This window comes from Poecilia mexicana, unplaced genomic scaffold, assembly GCF_051168715.1.
Source record: "Poecilia mexicana isolate PSO_F unplaced genomic scaffold, ASM5116871v1 scaffold_20, whole genome shotgun sequence".
Taxonomy (NCBI): Eukaryota; Metazoa; Chordata; class Actinopteri; order Cyprinodontiformes; family Poeciliidae; genus Poecilia; species Poecilia mexicana.
The window spans coordinates 9,948,152-9,967,466 of NW_028263389.1; the positions used below are offsets into that span (position 1 = coordinate 9,948,152).

General features: G+C 39.3%; 1 protein-coding gene across 2 annotated transcripts in view; it reads right to left on the reverse strand.

Annotated features, from left to right (window-relative positions):
• sema5a (sema domain, seven thrombospondin repeats (type 1 and type 1-like), transmembrane domain (TM) and short cytoplasmic domain, (semaphorin) 5A) overlaps nt 1-19,315 on the reverse strand; it is a 157,738-nt gene that overhangs the window by 24,130 nt on the left and 114,293 nt on the right. For both annotated transcript variants that reach the window (XM_088001156.1, XM_088001155.1), the window contains exons 15-16: nt 17,830-17,977; nt 5,297-5,522 (exon numbers count right to left, since the gene is read on the reverse strand). In XM_088001156.1, the coding sequence (XP_087857282.1) occupies nt 5,297-5,522; nt 17,830-17,977 (374 nt within the window). The remainder of the gene's footprint in view (nt 1-5,296; nt 5,523-17,829; nt 17,978-19,315) is intronic.

Below are 19,315 nucleotides of genomic sequence, written 5' to 3' on the forward strand. Positions count from 1 at the left end.
TCATTCAGATGGCTTCCCGTGCCCCATTTATGTTCTGACTCATTTATATTTATTTCCTGCTCAGCCAGACCTTTTCTTTTATTTATGGATTTCATAAGTCACTTCATTGTTATTTATATAATATGTTATTGTTCAATTTATAAGGCATTAAGTTATTGCATCCCTTTGCTCTTAATGTTTATTTCATTTTTATATCCTGCTAGGTGTTGACTTGAGAATTAACCTTCAAAGACAACAGGGCACCTTAAGGGTAATGCATGTGTGTAAATGGGAATATGCTGCTGACAGGTAAAACGTTTTTGCTAATTAGGTGACTTCAGAAGGTAATTCTTTGCACTGGATCTTTAATAATTAATAACTAATATTAAAACATATTTAATAATTTACTGAAGTAAGCGGGAGGTTGATCATAAATGCAATATTTTCAGATTTGTTATTGTAAAACAACAAAAACCTGGATGAAAACCATGTAAACTTGTTCTTCTACTTTACAGCTGTGGACTAATAACACAATCACTACCCATGATGAATTAATCTTGATTCCACGAGAAATACAATCTAAGTTGGTGTTTAGTTTATTTTTTTCATCCATTTGTTCTCTGCTTCACTAGAATTAAAACACTAAGCTCCTGGGATGTACTGTAAAGAAAGCAGAGCTAAGCATTAAAAAACACTCCAGTGAAAATATTTCTGTTCAATGTGAAAAATGTCTTAATGGTAAATCTGTGAGTGAAAAAAAAAAGAAAAAAAAAGGAAAGCAAAATTGCATCTGGCATGGTTTAGCATTAAACATATGCATCTTTATTTTGGGTTAAATGATAGTTTGTTTTCACGCTTGCGAAGTGTGAGAAGAAGAAAGAGTAAAAGCTCCAACCACACTAATCACTAGGTTTAAATGACAGGAGAGGTACAAATAGCCAGTAATTAAGTCATTGCTATCATTAAGCCACGATCAGCAATATGAAACAAGGCAGTCTATTATGTGAAGGCTCATTGTATATGCTTGTTTAAATTATATCCATAATTTAGGACTCATAATAAAGATAGATAGGGATCTTAGTATGGGAGACAATGCAGCACACAGAAACTACAAAACAGGCCGGGAGGTCAGGAAGCTGGTGAACATAACTCAAATGATAATTTAGTCTCTGTATTGACACGGGATTAATTCTCCTTATCTACATGGCGCACATGTTCCTCCCAGGTGTGATCAATAGCATCTGCCATGTCTTTGAATGCTACCCTAATCGTCCAAATGTCACGTAGATCTGATTACTGTGATCCTCAAACCCAGTGACATTTTGCCCAAGCAAAGAGCAGACGAAAATAAAAAAAAATATATAAAAACGAACTCCGGCTCTGCGGAGGGAAAGTTAAATGTAGCTGCGACGCAACGCCAGTCAAAACGGGAGGCACTGAACAACACCGAAGCAAAACCAGAAGTAAGTAAATGGCATCGCTGACGTAAAGTGGGAAGAGTATGAGTTCATTCTGAAATATGTTTAAAGTGGAAGTCAGTAGGTTTACTAAGAAAACTGTTGCTAATGATTAGCTTGAGGTTAGAAATTTAGCTAGTGACCAGAATCTGGTGATTTTTAGCTTGATCGACCATTACCACTGACGATCCTAAACGAAGAAATAAGATCTTTTTCAGAAGTACTGAATATATATATATATATATATATATATATATATATATATATATATATATATATATACCTCATGCATTAAACTGTTCCATTTTGCAGAGAGCTTTAATCAATTGCAAGATAGCTGGTGAAGATGACAAATCTTTATGAAGTGACACATCATTCCTTTTGACTGTTTATCTCAGAGGCATCTCTGTGTCCATTGCTCCAGCGGTGGACATCAATACACACCACTGCTGTGAGGGTAATTATCTTATGATAGCCTCTTAGTTTAGGAAAGGTTAAGTGCCGTCTCTCGATGATTGGGCACCCAATCCATTGCTGGGAGAGGGACAGCAGGAGAAGGGCTGACAGCAAAAAACAAAAGAAAAACTTTAGTTCTCACTAATATGTGTCAATCCACACATATTAGACCTGCCCTACCTACTCCCACTAATACACACACACACACACCAGTGGCCTCCAGATGGATGGTTTGTTTGATAATGGTTGAAATGAGGAAGCGGACCAGTGATGCTCATCCTCCTTTTCGACAAATATGACTTAACACCCCGTAGAGACCTGAATCATATTGAGGTCTAGAAATGAACAATCGACCTGGGAAACAGCAGAGCTGCACACCGAGATCTTGCACTTACTCATCTAGGCTATACCCTCAAACTAACTGAGGGAGTGTTGTTTTGTAGAGGAAGAGATGGCGTTATCCTCTAAGTGGAAGTTTCTTCCATCAAATGTTTAAAGAAATTCCTCAAAAGAATCAAATAGATCCAACCAAATGCCCAAATTATCAGATATTTTTCAACACAGGACCAAGCAGCAGGACAACAGCAGGTTAGCAAACATTTCTTAAGTGGCTCCATCATCCCTTCCTTGACTTGGCATGTGTTGTATTGTGTTATTGGATGGGAACATGGCACAGAGGACTTTAAAGTCAACCTAACAATATTGCATCATATGCTCATAAATAATCAACCTGTTGGATCAATTAAAATGAATCCTTATTTGCTGACCACAAAAAGGCATATATTTGTTTTATTACAAGAGAAAACAGTTGAGAAAAATGTCAGTTAAAAGGAAAAAAGACTCACTCTGGGTAAAACTATTTTGCCAGCCCTGTCATGAGAAATATAAGAGGAAAATTAGCTGAAAATACATGTCAAAATGCTAATTGACTAATTGCTCTAGTCATGCAGCTCAAACTTATAGTAGTTTCTTTTTGTTGGGGTTTTCATGATGTGCTAAGTCTGTACAGCTTCAGATATTGTTTTTTTTTTTTTTTGTTTAGTAATATTTTTTTAAACTTTATTTCATGAACTTTTTTGGCTGATTTTTGTTTATTATGACATTAAATGCATAAACACAGAGCAGTTTTGATTGAACAAGAAATTGTTTGTATACACCAACTACAGTTCTTTACAGTTTTAAAATGGTGGTGTGTTTTCTTCCCTTGTGCAGTCGGATAAAAGGCATCCCCAAACCGAGCTCATGGGCTCCCGGCCCGCCCCTGTAACTAGCTGGTAAACAAATTGCTAAAAATAAAAGAACACACTGCTGCATATCAGCACCTCCTCCAGAGCTGCCATTGGTCTCTTTCTCCACTAGAGTTTCTGAGGTTGGGATGTGGTTTTCCAATTTAAGCTCGTCTTAAATATCTACACAACCTTTTTTTCTGACAGGTCTGTTGCGTTTCTTAGTCTTTTACGAGGCTATTAGGCGTTAGGTCTGGTTAACTTCAAGAGCAATTGGCTGTACAAGATTTTATTTGACAGTATGACAGTAAAAGGCACTAAGTGCAAACACGTGCTATGATTTTAAATTGTTTTTATTTGTAAAAAAATGAGAAATCTAAACCAAAATCTACTTTTTATTTCCCATCTTACATATTTGCTTTTTCTTTCACATAAATTACAAAAAAAAAAAAAAAAATTCAAGTTTGTCGTCGTAGCATGAAAAAACTTCACAAAGAACACAACGCTACTGCGTCTGCTAACACGAGGCTAATAGTTGCTTACTTCCAAAACTACGCAAGTGACAACTGAGCACACAAGCCTTTTGCTTTTTCGTTGTTGTAATTAACGCTGAAGCTAATCTGATGTCAGACTGGTGGTGACAACCTATAATGAAACACATTCTGTCTGCTACTTCCTCCCACTAATCCCAGTCAAGACAGACCTATTAAAGCTCAACTCTTTGTTCTCTAAATATCCAATGTGTGCGGCTGTCACTCCTCGTAAAACTTTGATTCTGCAGTCAGGTTTCCTCTGTGCGTTTCGGTGCTCATTTAAAACCCTTCAGGAACATTTAAGCTCTGGCTTCAAAGTGAGAAGAGAACAACATGTTCCTTTGGCAGCTCCGACGCAAAGACAGCTATTAGCAACAAGAAATGAGGAAGATGAGAAAGATCAATCGCAGCGACAGTGTGCATTAAGGATAACCTCAGTGATTACCGCAGCGCACACATGGGGTGGTGGTGGAGGCAGACCACCCAGAGATGAAAATGAAGTCAAAGAGGAGAGGCCACCACTACAGCTTACCAAGGCGATATGTCTGAATCTCTAAAAAGCATTTGTTTTTTATTTTTTGCCTCCCCAACAGAGGCGCAGAGCAACACCGTAAACAAACTTTAACTGCAGCAGCTTTTTTTTTTTTTTTTGAACCTCTTTTTATGATGCTGTGCGGCGCTTCCTCTCAGATACAAATACCTCATCTAAGCACATAAACAACTTGTCAATTAGCGAACTGGTTGTACAAACATTTACAACTCTGAAATCGTCGGGGGTGCTGCCGAATGTGGTGGTGCAAACAGGAGCAGCTGCAAGACGGATAAAGCGTGAGAAAAGAAGTCAAGTGTTCCCATTTGTTACAGATAATGCTGGATGTTTACCTACACTGCTTAAAAGGACATTTTTTGTCATGACCATATCACTTTGAACTAGATTAAGCCTCTCCTATTTTAGGTCAAAAGTGTCTGAGAGGGAAAATTATTATCTTTAGATCTAGAGGCTTACATAGAGTATGTCTTTTTAGAGTTTGGAAAAGGCCAGATGCTTACCTCACAGCTTTGAAAGCTTCTGATATGTTAATTCATAACATACTAATTCAACTGAGGCCTACCTGTGGATCTATTTTAAGTCAAAACCTAAAGCACACTGCTTCCTTGTGTGACCTCAGTTGGTAACACTAGCTGATTTAAACTGGGTTGGTTTAGTCTGATTAAGTGTCAAGATGTGGAAAAAAAAGGCTATCTGTCTTTTATGTAGTATGTGTAAAATATCTGATTTAATCTGGATGTGTGTGTGTGTGTGCCTGTTTTTTTTTGTGTGCACAGAAAAAAAAAAGAGCTAAAGTTGGTTTTAAACCCATGATGAGCTTTGTGGATTGGAAGTTCATTAACATGTCTTGCCTGCTTTGATGCACTGATAATGTCACCAAGGATGGGATCAGAAACACAAGAGACAAATTATTCAAGTCTCATTTAACTTTTTGCAGGATATGCACAGGCGGAGAAAAGTTTTACACAATAAGCAAATTAATAGGACAACAACCAGCCTGTCGAGATGTTGGGGAGCCAGCTGGAATTAGATAATGGAAACATCCAGAGGCTTATCTGGCTGGAAAGAGCCCATCTGTCTCCGCGCTCAACTCACCGTCAGTGGAGCAGCCAGTGGATCCGTCGCTGGAGCAGTAGCGCATCTCAATCCTCTGCCTCCCCACTTCCAGGAGACTTGGGTCGGGGATGCGCGCTTTGCAGGTGTAGCGGAAACGCTGCTCGTAGTGGCCGCCGTTGTCGGAGATATTGACGGGCGTCCACGGCGTCCAGGGCGTCGTCTTCTTGAGGTCGGGGCACGGCAGGGTGTTGCAGGACTGGTACTCCTGGCGGCACAAAGAGTAATAAAAGAAAGAAAATGGCATCGGACACATTTTCTCTTTATGTCGAGCACGTTCACGGGCAGGTGAACCCGACGCATTCGGAGGAGGAAGAGGTAATCACATCAGTTAGGCAATAATTAGCATGACAGAGTTTTCTGGTGTATTTCTCATGCATAATGAGGAGGACAATCACTGCTGAAAGTCTCAGCAGTGACTCATCATATTAAGCAGATTATTTTATGCGACATCTACAGACTTTTCAAAGCTTTCACTGTCACTCCACCTGGAAAGCCTGTTAACTCCAATTGAGTCAGACAACTCATACCTAAAATGCTTTTAAAACATGATTGAACAGTAAAACTGGATATCATAATTTGGACGTCATAAAGATTCTTAAAAAAAATAAAATAAAATAAAATATAAAAAAATCCTCTGGATGTTTTGGAGTACAGTACCAGGAATGTGAATACTGGAGAATATATATATATATATATATATATATATATATATATATATATATATATATAAATGAGTTGAGCCATGTGATTTGAGACAATCTCCACATGTAATAATTAAATGTGATTCAAGTGAACAAATCCTTAAAGAAAAATCTCTTGCTGCAATGCTTCATTTATTTCACACAACTAAACTTAGTACAAAAAGTAAGAAAATCTCTCTGGTTCATAGTTTGTATGTTCCAATGTTTATTATCCCATAATTATTTTGTTCATTATCCCTTAACTGGTGGAAGGAGGATGCATTTGTGGTTTAAGCAGCATATTGAGTATTGGTATATGGACTCTGCCATTGATATATTTGCCAAATCCTGCCTGCAAATGTAGCTCATTGCATTCAAATATTGACTCCTGTTCAGTCTGTTTTTGTTTCATTGAATTAGATGACTGGAGCTTGAATAAAGAAGACAATAACATATTTTTACTGTCTCACCAGCAGTCTTGCTAAGGAGAATAACCTACAACCTGAGGCACCTCCACCCAGACATCCCCTCGACATCCTAAGACTTCTACAAGTGGAGCAGATCCAGTAAGATTTTAATGAGTTTTAAAATCTTATTTAATGTTCAAAGCATACGTCCAAGGCTTTTACTTTGAAGGCTTGAAAGAAGTTGTCTCTCGTCTTTTATGTCGACACGCTTGAGGAAAATGCCAAGAACAAGCGAGAAAACTGGACCGCTCTCAAGGCTCAACACATTTGGCTAAAAATTAACTCATTTAGCACTTGCAATCAGGCAGCTTGAGTAGAAACAACATGGTTTTATTAAGCCACGTAAAACAAAATGAGAATTGGGATTGTTTAACTCGGTGTCTCTCCCGAATCTACCAGATCAAAGCATTAGCTGAATATTTCTTACAATCCAAACAAGACGCAGGGGGAAATTCTCATTAGAAAACAAACAAACCAAGAAAAAGGTCATTGATCAAGATTAATTTGAAACCATGGGGGATGGATGGAGTGATGAATTTAGAGTGACAAATCAGTGGCCAATGAATTTTACAAAAAAGTAGAACAGAAAAACAAACAAAACAACAACAAAAAAACACACACACACAACAGTAATAACAAATCCTCCTCCCACGTAGGATTGGTTTTTTGGGGAGCCGGGCAGTAAAAATGAATAACACCTCTGGAGCTCTAATGGTATGATGCATGAGAGTTATTCAGGAGTGCCATAGTTATATATATTTCCTCCATCTCCCTCAGCCAATATTCTGCTTGATTATATGATTCAAGGAGACATTAAGCGGGTAAATGGGAGTCCAGCCCCTCCATATGCTCAGCCGGAAAATACGGAGTTTGAGGAAGTGACAAATGTGAAGTAAATGACACCCTTGAAGAGAAGGTGAGACGGCTGCCATTTTCCTCCCCACTTGTTTATTTATGCTGAGTAGAACTTGAGTGACTGCCAGACCTTGACAAAATAAGATAAGAGTTCCTTTCTGCACATCCGTCAGCCCGTCACACGGGATAGCCTGACAGGTCAGCTGAGGAAAAAGAGCTCTATACTTTAAATATTATGCAGTCCTATTTTTCATCATCTCACTTGCCTCTTTTTTTTTTCTCTCCTCCCAATCACACATCATGATCTTGCTTCAAATCCATCCATCCATCTTTACATTTTGTTCGCCCATTTTTCACGTATTGCTCATAACTCGGATTGTGTCGGATCTATAGCCGTTCCCTTTTCCCAGCGATATCTACGTTTCATCTCTCTGGCTCTCTTTCCTCCCTTTCATGCCACTTTCTTTTCTCCCCCTCTTCTCCCCGGAGTACGAAGGTTAAAAACACAGGGAGGATTTAGATTCTGTTAAGGCCCCTGTGATGAATGGGGGGTGTCACCTCCATCACACTTCCTGCCTCTCTCCGTCTCGCGCAGTAATCATCCCTAGACATTAATATTTAACATGGTCACGCATCAGGGACTAGCTCACAATCTGAGATTATTAACCAATAATGTGAGCTGAAATACGTAGAAAAAATAAAAATAAAAATAAGTTCAACCCAATGTGTCGCCGTCACCTGCGGCGACGGGACAGCAACACATGGCATGAACCAGGGGAAAGCAAGCCAAACGATCCGTGGGTGTTTGTTGTGCAAGTTGTAGATGGTGGCCAAACACAGTAAATATTTAATGAGGCTTGTCTGGTAAGCATTTCTGCCTTTATTCTCTGTGGATTAGCATTGATGCAGAGGGCTGAGGAGATAATTACCGGGTTTAAAGCTAAACCTCATTCAAGGTCTCTGCTCCACTATATACAGCTTACAGGGTAATAAGTATATACCTTGTAATACGGTGTAATAAATTCATCCTATTGACTGAAATGACTTCAAACGATGCCCTTATTTGCATGTTAAGACCCAAGCTTTACATTATCTTTAATACAGACATCGACTATTCAAACAAAATGGTCCCATAAAAGCAATACATTTCAGACTACTGTGATAAATTTGTTGAGCACACAATATGTTAAAATGGGAAGTCCTTAAAAGCAAGTCAAATTGAAAAATAGAGCGACTGAAATGCAAGAAAAAATAATAGAATTATGAAGGAAATGAGAGTTATTAGGTTTTCTTTTTTAAGTTTTGTCAATTCGAAGGGTGACGAAAACCTAACAGGACAATCACATTGTCACATTTTACTGAGTGCACCACACTCGTACTTAGCACTTATAATAAACTCCAAAAGATAGAAAAAAATCTTTTCTTAATAGTGAGTTTGACCTAATTTGCCAAGGAGATTTCATCTTCCCTCGTCTCTTTGGTATTGTCGTTGATATGAAAAGCTTTGGAACGATGAAGAACGGTAAATATTTAGATGGCAGCTACCAGAAGCCTGGAAGCTGACGTCCTTTTTTTCACGTGACATGGCAGCGGATCGGGCTCTGTGTGTCCTGGAACTATGGTGCATCTGAGCTAATGCCAAAAGCAGTTATTGAATTGCTGAAAACTTCTGCCCCCTATTGGCCAGTATAGCAGTTCGTTACCATGGAGATAGTTGCTCAAACTGCTTTCAATGTCAGTCTCTCAAGGAATCTGTCTTCTTAGTTTCAACTTGGTTTAAATGGACAGCTAGTGTGAGGTGAGGTAGCTCTATTATTATTATTATAGGGTAAAAGTAATTTATCAGCAACAAAACCCCCCCAAAATGAGCAAAAGAAGAGGGGACTGCTCATCTAGAACAGTTTGTTGTGTGATGAATCTTATAAATGGGAACGGTCAGCTAAGTCCTATTTGCGGTGTCTGGAAATGAAATTTGAATAAATGTTTTTACTGCGAGACATCTGGGTGGATAACATTAATTTACGGCAATGTGCTGCGATACGACACACTTTCACTGGTGTTCTTGCAAAAACAAAAAAAAAACCCGGTGCCACCTTTGCCTTCTGATCCATAAAAAAAAAAAAAACAAAAAAAAAAAAACGAGTTAGACTCCTGCTGTTGACAATATTAAATCCAGATAAAAACTGTGAATGATAACAGGAAGTGTATTGTCTTCTACCACATTAAATGAGCTTTGTTTATAGTGGCTGTGAACAGAAAAGCCTGACAACAAAGAACAAAAACAACCCTTACTGCTTTAAAAGTGTTTTGAATAATGCATTAAAAATGTAGTAGTGAAAGTTAACATAACCCCAAAACACACACTCTCACGCACGCACGCACGCACGCACGCACGCACGCACGCACGCACGCACGCACGCACGCACGCACGCACGCACGCACGCACGCACGCACGCACACAAGGAAGTAAAGTACATCCATCTGAAACGGCATTTGATGTGCTTGGGCAGTGAATAGGTCATGTTGCGCATGCATTACGCCCTGACCGAGGCGAATGTTTCCTCCTAAACAAAATAAAACATTTAAATTAAACTTTGATGCTCTATGTAGACATTCAGCCGTTCCCCTCTGGGCTTTAATGCCATATTTCAAGGTTTAAGCCGTGGAATAATAAAAATAGGTGATAAAAACGGATAATGAAAAAAAAAAACCCCGAAACATTTCCAGCAGTGTATGAATTTCAGAGCGGTAATACAGCAAAGCCGAGTTAACAGGTGGCACGAGGAAGGCAAAACTAGATTCAATTAGTCAGCCGATTTTCGGCTCAAACCCAAACTCGTTTCCTCAGGAGACGCGATGATGAGCAGTGTGGGCCAACAGAGAGCGGTGATTTTCTGCTGTGGAGCACCTTTAACAGGCAGCTGCTCAGAGGCGGGCAGTTCCATAATGGGTTTCTGAATGGAGCTCAGGAGGGCTGGGTGGGACGCCACCGCCGCCGCAAAGCATCTTCACAAACAGGCTGCTTGGGTGGTCAGCGTGTGCTCGGCTGTGCCGGGGATGTTTGCAGGAACTGTCAAGTTGACAACCGAGTAAAACTTCTGACTCGCTAGCACTCCACTCTCATTTGTGGAGAGCGAGCGTGTTTTGTTTATGCATGGCTGCGTTAAGGATCCAGGCATCTCCCATCTCATTCTGTTTCCATCCACAGAACTTTCCAGTTACTTTTTTTTTTTTCGTTTTTTTTTTTTTTTAGGTAGTGTAAGCCCATGAAATTCGAGAAGAAAAAGAAAACAAATATGAAACTGTAACACAGTCTGTATTGGCAAGGTACAGTGTCTGCTCCCCATGAACATTTTCACAAACAACCATAAACATTAATGTCTTTCATCAGTATTTTATGTGGTAAACCAACACAAGTAGTACGCAATTGTGAAGAAGGATGAAAGTGACAGCCTTCAAGTTTTTGGGGATATGACTGCATATCTGAAGACTACTTTTTTTTCCTTTTTTTTTTACAGTATAGCACAAAAGACTGCACGGAGAATTTTCAACTCTTGCCACGAATTTTCAATTGAAATTTTGTTCAAGCCTTGACAATCCTTTACTTAGACCACTCCATGCTCGTATTTCATGAATGCTCTCATCACTTTTTCGTTTTAAATGTTTGCGTTAGCACTGTGATACTGTGGTGTTTTTCTAAGGAACATAAAGTCCCATAAAATACACCAAAGTCTGGGGGCTGTAACGTGACAAAATGCAAAAAAATGTTTTGCAAAGCATTCTGAGCTCTCAACATCCATAATATAAGAGGAGGATGTGGAGAGGACAGTGAAAAGCCCTGTATATATTTACCTCTCTGTGTAAGATTGGAGGCACAGACGGTCCTCTGGGTGTCTCTGATGTGGGAGGGAGGCATCAGAAGCCGTGCCTCTCCTGTCTCTTGCCCTTATTAAAGCGATTGCACGTCTTATTGGACTGGGCGAGCCGAGAGTGTGTGAGCAGCATGGGTTATTATAAAACGCCTCAGCTTACAGACTCATACGTCCGTGTTTATTTGCCTGCGCCGCACGTGGAATGTGGGAGTAAGCAACTTGGTGCCGTCCCAACATCTTCATCTATTGTAGTGGAGTCCACCAAGAAAAGAGACCCAACGTTCTCAAAGTTTCAGTGACGCATCGGTTCAATTACCAGCACCGACCCAAACATGCTTTATCAAACACCGACTCCTCTCTTCTCTCTGTGCGTCTTCCCACCACCGGTCTGGCTCCATAATGAAGCGCACTGTTACCCGGGAGCACGCTACACACCAGTGCACACACAATGACTAACGCAGAACAATATAAAAATGCACAAGTAAGCTCACACATCCGGCTGTGTGCACAAACATCGGGTACTTAGCTTTCATTTCGCAGCCTGCCTGCATGACTGAGCCCCTTACAGGTAAATAGAACAGCTCTCAATTTCATTAAGCAGCTCTGTGCTCCATCAGTTCTGTATGGCCCGAGTTTTACTTATCCAACTCTACGTGGCAAACTCAGCATAATGGCACGGTTCTTTTTGATCCGTGGATTATGGGGGATATTTTACTGTACACAGTAGGAAATACCACTACGAGTGATATATTTTTGAAGATCACTAAACCTAGCAGCAAGCAGCCTTTCATCAAACGAGACCAAGAATCAAAGAGAATACCGGCATAGCACTTAGAATGAAGTTGTAGCTCTTGACAAGATCTTGTTGAAATGTTCTCTTGTGTACTATAATTTTAGACACGACGCCACTAGGAAATTCGGAATCGCTTCACAATTTGTGCACTTCAGCAAACCCCTGATCAAAAGCTCCAAAAATACAGATGAAGTTTCCATATTTAAATGTAATAATAATAATAATAAAAAACAAATAAAAACAGCAGTGATAATTTTGCTATTTGAGGTGAAATGTTCAAACATGTTATACCTGTGGCTGCCGGAAGAATGTGACCCCACAGAGCATCAAATTACTAAGATATCTTTAGCCCCAACACATTGAACTGAGGCAATTTAACCCCATTATGGAGTATTTATGGGTTTCCTCTCACTTTAGCTCCTTGACTACAGCTATTTCTCTTTAACTACAGTTAAAAACTTCACTATCTTGCTCTGGAACATTTATTTTATTCCTCCGTATTCCTTATGCAGTAGAAATTGCTGTCTTTTGTATATTTTTCCATAAGTCCCATAGTATTATTTCACAAGCAGACGTTTTTAACATATTATTGGGTTTCATTTATTTTCAAATAAGGGCTATAACACACCTGGATCACAAGACTATAGTCTTGAGTTCATAAGCAACAGATGGAAATTAATAATATTTAAACCATTTTAACAACAGTTGAAATAAATCTGAATAGGACTGAATGCTGATATGAATATGGAATAACATTGTGCAAAATTGCAATGATTTAATCAGATGTGTCTAAATAATGTTTCCCTAACTCGACCTCACCCTGAAGAACTCTTTAGGAAGCATGGGAGAGGCAGAGTCATGTTGTGGGGATGCTTTCTTCAAAAGACACAAGTGGCTGGTCAGAGTTGACAGCAAAATAGAGGGAGATTAATATGGAAAATCTTGAGAAAAAAAAATCTCCAATATGGACAAAAACCCATTTCAGGGCTTTAAAGTCTGCTAATGTCTAGAGATTGGGGTGGAGGTTCACCTTCCGGCAGGACCACAACCCTAAACATACCGGTAGAGATACAATCGAATGATTAAGATCAAAGCATGTTGAAACATTACAGTGGCCCAGTCAAAGTTCAGACCTAAATCTAATTCAGAACATATGGCAAAGGCTGAACATTGATTTTCACAGACCCTCCACAAGCAACTAGACTAAGCATAAGATATTCTGTCAAACCATCAGTCATCACCCCAGACCCGCAGCTGTAGTACGCAGTGAAAGGTGAATCTACAAAGGATTAACTCAGCGGGTATGAATATAAATGTACACGACATATTTAAATACTATGTTGTGTAAATTTCTGTAAAAAAGAAAAAAAAAATACATAAAAAAAAAAACTGTAGAAACCTATGCATCCTTTTTATTGCATTACATCATTTCCCAGTAAAATACACTGGAGCAATGGCTGTAATGAGCTAAAATATTTGGGAAAAAAAGTTCGTGGATTAAAGAAAAACAACTAAATATTTTGTTTGACATGGTAGTACATAAACAACGAAAAGTGATTAATTTACAATCAATGATTTTCTTTCACATGCGGTCTTAAAGGTTACCTTTGATCATCGGCTAACTTCAAAAGAGCCTTACTCTATATTTTAAGATCTTTTCAAAGCTATCAGAATCAGAAATTTGGAAATGTTTTAGAATTTGTCTCTTTAATCAGGCAAGCTAAATTTGCTTTTTAATCTGTTATTGAGAACAAAATACTGTTCAGCCTTTGCTTTATCCAAGGGTTTATGACCGCATTTATTTTATAGTTGCATATTTTCTGAGTAATCAGACAGAAGACGTACGTGTGCATCCCTCAAACTTTCAGTGCATCATTGTTTGGAAACCACAGCCAAAATTGTTTCAGTCAACACACAGATTTTTTTTTAACTCTCACTGGGGATTTAGACCTGTGCAGAGACAGAGCAACATGTCACTGCTGCAGGGAACTGGGTTGAGACGAATGAAAGTAAATTCATGTGGTCTCAATTGCCCTGGAATCAAAATCTATGTTACTGAAAAACTGCAGCTGAGACTTGCGCACAAAATACAGAATGTTACATAATATGCGATATGAAAAAAATAAAATGAGATCTAACACAATCCGTTGTCTCTTTAATTAGGCATGCTAAAGCATTATGTATTCAAGACAGTGAGGTTGTTGAATTGCGAGTACTGTCACCTCTGCTTAAAGCGAAGATTCACTCCAGCTAGTCTGTCTTGCTGTGATTTGAGCTCCCTGAGGAGAGCGTATGAGAAATAAACACTGGGGGGAAAAAGAATTTACAACAGACTGGCGTCACTTTGCAAAAACTTCCAAAAGTTTGGGGATCTTGTAAATTCTCTCTTCTCTGACAACTCGAAAAGCAAAAGAGCAGATGTTGCTTCATCTCTGTCCATCAGCATCTGGCAGCCACCTGGAGTTAACCACAGGCGGATGTGATGGTATCAATATCAGTAAACACGAATACGCAAATGCACGTCCCGCAGCGTTGTCAAAGTCAAAGACCGGTTTGGTTTGAAAATCTCACCAGGATGCCTGACTTAAAAACAACCAATTATGACGAAAACCGCAATAAGTTTGTGGCAGGGAAATAATTATGAACAGCTGTTTACTCTGATACCCATGAATAAAATTCAGTGAAATCGGTTGTCCTCAGATTCTCTGTAAAAGCAAAGGTAGTCCACCTTTGTGTAATTTAATCTCAGTTTAAGCAGCTGTTCTGTGAGGCCACAGATGCTTGTTCAGAAACAAACGGCCTCATTAAGGCCGAGGGATAAAGCAAACAGGTCATGATACCTCTGAAGGAGCAGCAAAGGTCCACAGGCAGTTATTAGTCTTACTCACCACAAATCTCGTCTATGTTAGAAGTGCCAAGGGAAAAAAGCTATTGTTAATTCAGTCTCATTTGTAGTTTTCCACAAGCAATGACAAAAGACTAAGGAAGAAGATGCTCTGCTCAGATTAAACCAAAATTGAGCCTTTTTGTCCGGCAAGCAAAACATTAGGGAAAAAAAAAATGCTGCACAGCCAGAGATGTTCTCTCCATCTTACAACTTTGAGGTGCATCCCTGCTCCAACACACCCGAGTCAAAAGGCCGAATTCCCTCTCCAGCAGTAACTCATCTCTGCAGAGGCCTGCCATCGATGATCCAGGTATGTTAGAGAAGGGATGAATCTAAAAGCTGCAGGGGAACTTGGGCACGCCTGGCTCAGACCAAAACACATCCATTTGTTAAAATGACCTAATCTAATCTGAGACCTACATATCGTCTTTCCACCTCGGGATTGTGTACCAATTGTCTTGGTCCATGACACAAAATCTCTATAAAGCAGATCAAGCAGTACGTGAACATCTTCAAGGATTATAAATGTGACCAACAGAAGATGATCAGACAGATGGCATGTAAAAAATAACTCTGTTATGAGAGCAGTACATCCCTACTGCTCTCGTAATTCCTAGGATGTTTAAATGTGTTAATAAAATATATTATAGTCCATTTAGATAATTTGGCAGTATTTAGTAGGTAAGCTGGGTGTCTTAAAGTAGACAGAGGTAATTGCTCTGCATTAGCATCTGCTGCCGTTTGGCTTAATATCATAGTTTTAAATGAAAGCTAGAAAATGTGTGTTTGATCAAAGTGAATATGCAGCTACACTAGGAGTTTACAAAGCTGTCCTAAGCTCCCACAGACAAAAGAGTGTTTGTGAAGTCTGTGTGCAATTACAACTCCGCTGGCTCAGACCAGCCTAATTAAGCACATATCACAATGGAAGATGACAGGGAGCCGATGAGAAAACAAAGCAAAGGTAGAGGGGACAAAAAAGAATAGCAAGTATCTAAGAGAGAGAAGGAAGCAAATGAAGAGCTACTTTTTTTTTACATGGTTAGAAAAGTTAGTGCAGTGTTTGACCTTCACTTCTGCATTACTTGACACCGACCTAAACTGTCTCTGACATAAACTGCTTACTTTACATCAAACGTAATGAGAAATGGCAACAGGCAGAGATGGGCTTCCCCTTCGGGAAAACGAGTAGGTGATGGGATTTCCTCTTTGCCAACATCGGATTTGTGTTTATGAGCCGAGTTTGCGAAAGGAATGCAGAGGTATGGCAGGATGATTCAGGCTGGATGTGAATGTCGCAAGTAGACAGACTATAGTACGACTGCCGACATGTAAATGTGTAAACATGGAAATGAGGGAGGAAGTAGACGGCGACATCGACAGAAGCATAATGCTCTCTGGAACTCCAGTGACCCGCGTTTACAGGCCTTATCCATGGAGGGAGAAATTATGGAACAGTTGTGAATCCTTCTACAAGTAAGACGTCTATCAAAGATTGTCTTGGAGTAACTCCAAGAGCAAACCAACGACTCATCCAGGAGGTCAAAAAAAACAAGAGAAACACAAGAAGTACTGCACGCCTCACTTGCCTTGGTTTAGGTCTGAGTGAACAAGAAAGAAACTGGACGAAAATGGCCTTAATGGAAGAATTTGAAGGTGAAGCTCACAAAATAACACAAAGATCTGTCTCACCTGTTCAAATTGAAACCCATCTTAATGATCTCCAAGACTACTGGCAGAATGTTCCGTGGACTAAGAGACTAGTGGAACGTTATGAAAAGTACAAGTCCTTTATATATGGTGTAACAATAACTTGGCTTTGAGAAAAAGAACATTACACCAAAAGTTAAATATGGTGCATGGAGGGGGACTGGACAGGGCTCCTTTGGTGCTTCATGATCTGGTTGAAATCCCAAAATGGATGGGACCAAGAAATCCGTTCTCTACTAAAAAAACCATGAGGTAGAATCAGTTTGCCACCTCAAGCCCACTTTGGTGATGATCAGAAGAAAACCAGCACGGCTCTCTCTGAATGGCTAAAAAAACAGTTTAGGAGCATTCTAGTCAAAGTCCAGAATTTCCTTTGATTAAGACAACATGGCATGACCAATAACCTTTCTAGAGTAGGTTGGTTTGGATTTTTAACTCTTAGATGAATTTATTCACCATTTGAAAATGTTCTTTTTTTTGTATTTGCTTTAAATATCTGATAATCAAATTAGTTTGAATATCGTAAATATTAAGACAGAATAAATCTATAAAGAGGATGGATTTTATGTAACTGTAAGTTCAGTTGAAGACCATGAAAACCTGCATTCAATCCACATATTAAGTGCACAATATTACAACCTACATTTTACAGCTCAAATGATCTGTTTTGTGTCTTAACCAGTAAGCAATTCAAACTCTCTACCACTTTTCAAAGAAAATCTACAGACAAAAATACACATCCCGTACATTCACAAGGCCGTGACCCATATTCTTTAATCCACTTTCAAGTGGGATGTGAGAAGCTATCATGTTCATTCTCTCTCATTTTTTACCACTACTGTGGAACAGAGAATGTGTGTATGGAAAACAGAAACCAGAAATAACACAAGTGTCACATCATTCTTTCATCAAGGCTTGTATTTCAACCCTGCCTTGCATCATCTGAGCTTTGGAGGAAGCTTTGTGACAGAAAATAAGCCTATTCATATGCATAGTGATTACTGTGTGTGCGTGCGTGTTTGTGTGTGTGTGTGAAACATTAAATAGGTCTTGGTAATAAAGCTGATGGCTTGCCACCACTGTATAAATAGAGCCGGGGGATTTGGTCATGTTCAATGTTCCAGTTTCATTACTTCTGGGTGTTCGTCGGATCAAATGGGTTAGAACCAAGTTTCTTAACAGTGAGTAGCCAGAGATGAAAGCAAATAGCAGAGCACTGCATGGGTGATATTATTTTGCGCGACATACCTGACCACACCCTGGACAGTCGTTGCCATTCTCACAGGTTCTGCGTCGGGATTGGATGCCTCCGCCACAGGGCACGTTGCATCGTTCCCAAGCCGACCAGGCCGACCAGTACACATGGGGAGGGCAGGGCAGGTGTTCGTTACAGTACCTTGAGGGGAAGACGGTAAATAACACAAAGGGATGACGTTAGCTCCTTCTGGCTGTCACACTGAGCACAAGATCAAGTTTTTACACGATGAAGTCAGCCATGAACCTACAGAAAAAATACAAAAAAAAAAAAAAAGAAAAAAAGGGTATGGCCATAACTTAAATCCACAATCAACAGCCTTTGGAAGCACAAAATCAAGAGCAATCAGAAATATGAAATACAAAACCCCCACTGAAGTAGTTTGAAAAACCTGGAAATGTCTATGCCTGTTTGTAGCCTGGTGCAACAATAGATTACCTCTTTAGGTTTAAAGATTTAGATAGTGGGACATCTAGAGAAACATAATTGAGCATCAAGACTTGTGTCAATGTGTGGTTATTTGGCTCTTTGAAAAAATTAAATCATACTTTTCTTTTGTTGTTTCATTTTCTTTTGTGCACACATAAAAAAAAACTGACTCCACTGGTAAATTTGGTCAAAAACAGCCTCTGCTTTTGATCTACTCTCAAAACAACAAGATCACAAGATGAGACGATGCACAAGAATGGGTCAACAAACACGAAAAGCAATTTTAGGAAAACTGAGAATAAAATGCTTTTGTGGATTACAAAACTGTACTTTGAGGAATCTATAGTAGCTGTGAGACAATTCAGTCCAGCTTTGACTGCTCCTTATATTTTTTTGTTGATCTCATTTCGAATGTCATGCTAATGGAAATTTAAGTGAAACAGCCATTTTGAGCTGACAGGATGGTCTGAAGCTGATGCCAAGCACGGACAATTAGCTACTTGTGACATTCTTGTAGTGTTTAGAAATTGTTCCATCTTATCTGTCACCTTGTCACTTTTATTTCCAACTGGGTTGCCAAACGGCTTTATCAATATCTCTACAATTGACCGCATTCAGTCAGTTCAATCTGCAGTCTCTATTAGCCAAAGTCAATACAGTGTAACCAGACGACAAGTCAAACGAACTAGCTCCCGCTTTATTTCCCTCACTTTAAACATCAGTGTGATGCTTATACCTTTGTTTTAAATGCAATAACTGGAATTAAGAGATTATGCGCTAGTCTTCAATTCAAACAATAAAATGAGGGGTGGTTTTTTTGCATTCATATTTTGCTTAGAGAGAAGAAATCACAGCAGAGATGAGTAAGGAAACTTCTGCTGCATTCTTCTCTCAGACCACTGCACTGGTAAGTAGCAGTAAATAATGCCTTTAATAACTGTTGCTAGCCATTTGGGTCCTGTAAGCACAAATGCTTTCTGCTCCCCACTCCACATAATTCAGTATTTGTCAGTGCTTTTCTCTCGTGATGGAAAATTAAGGTTCACAAAG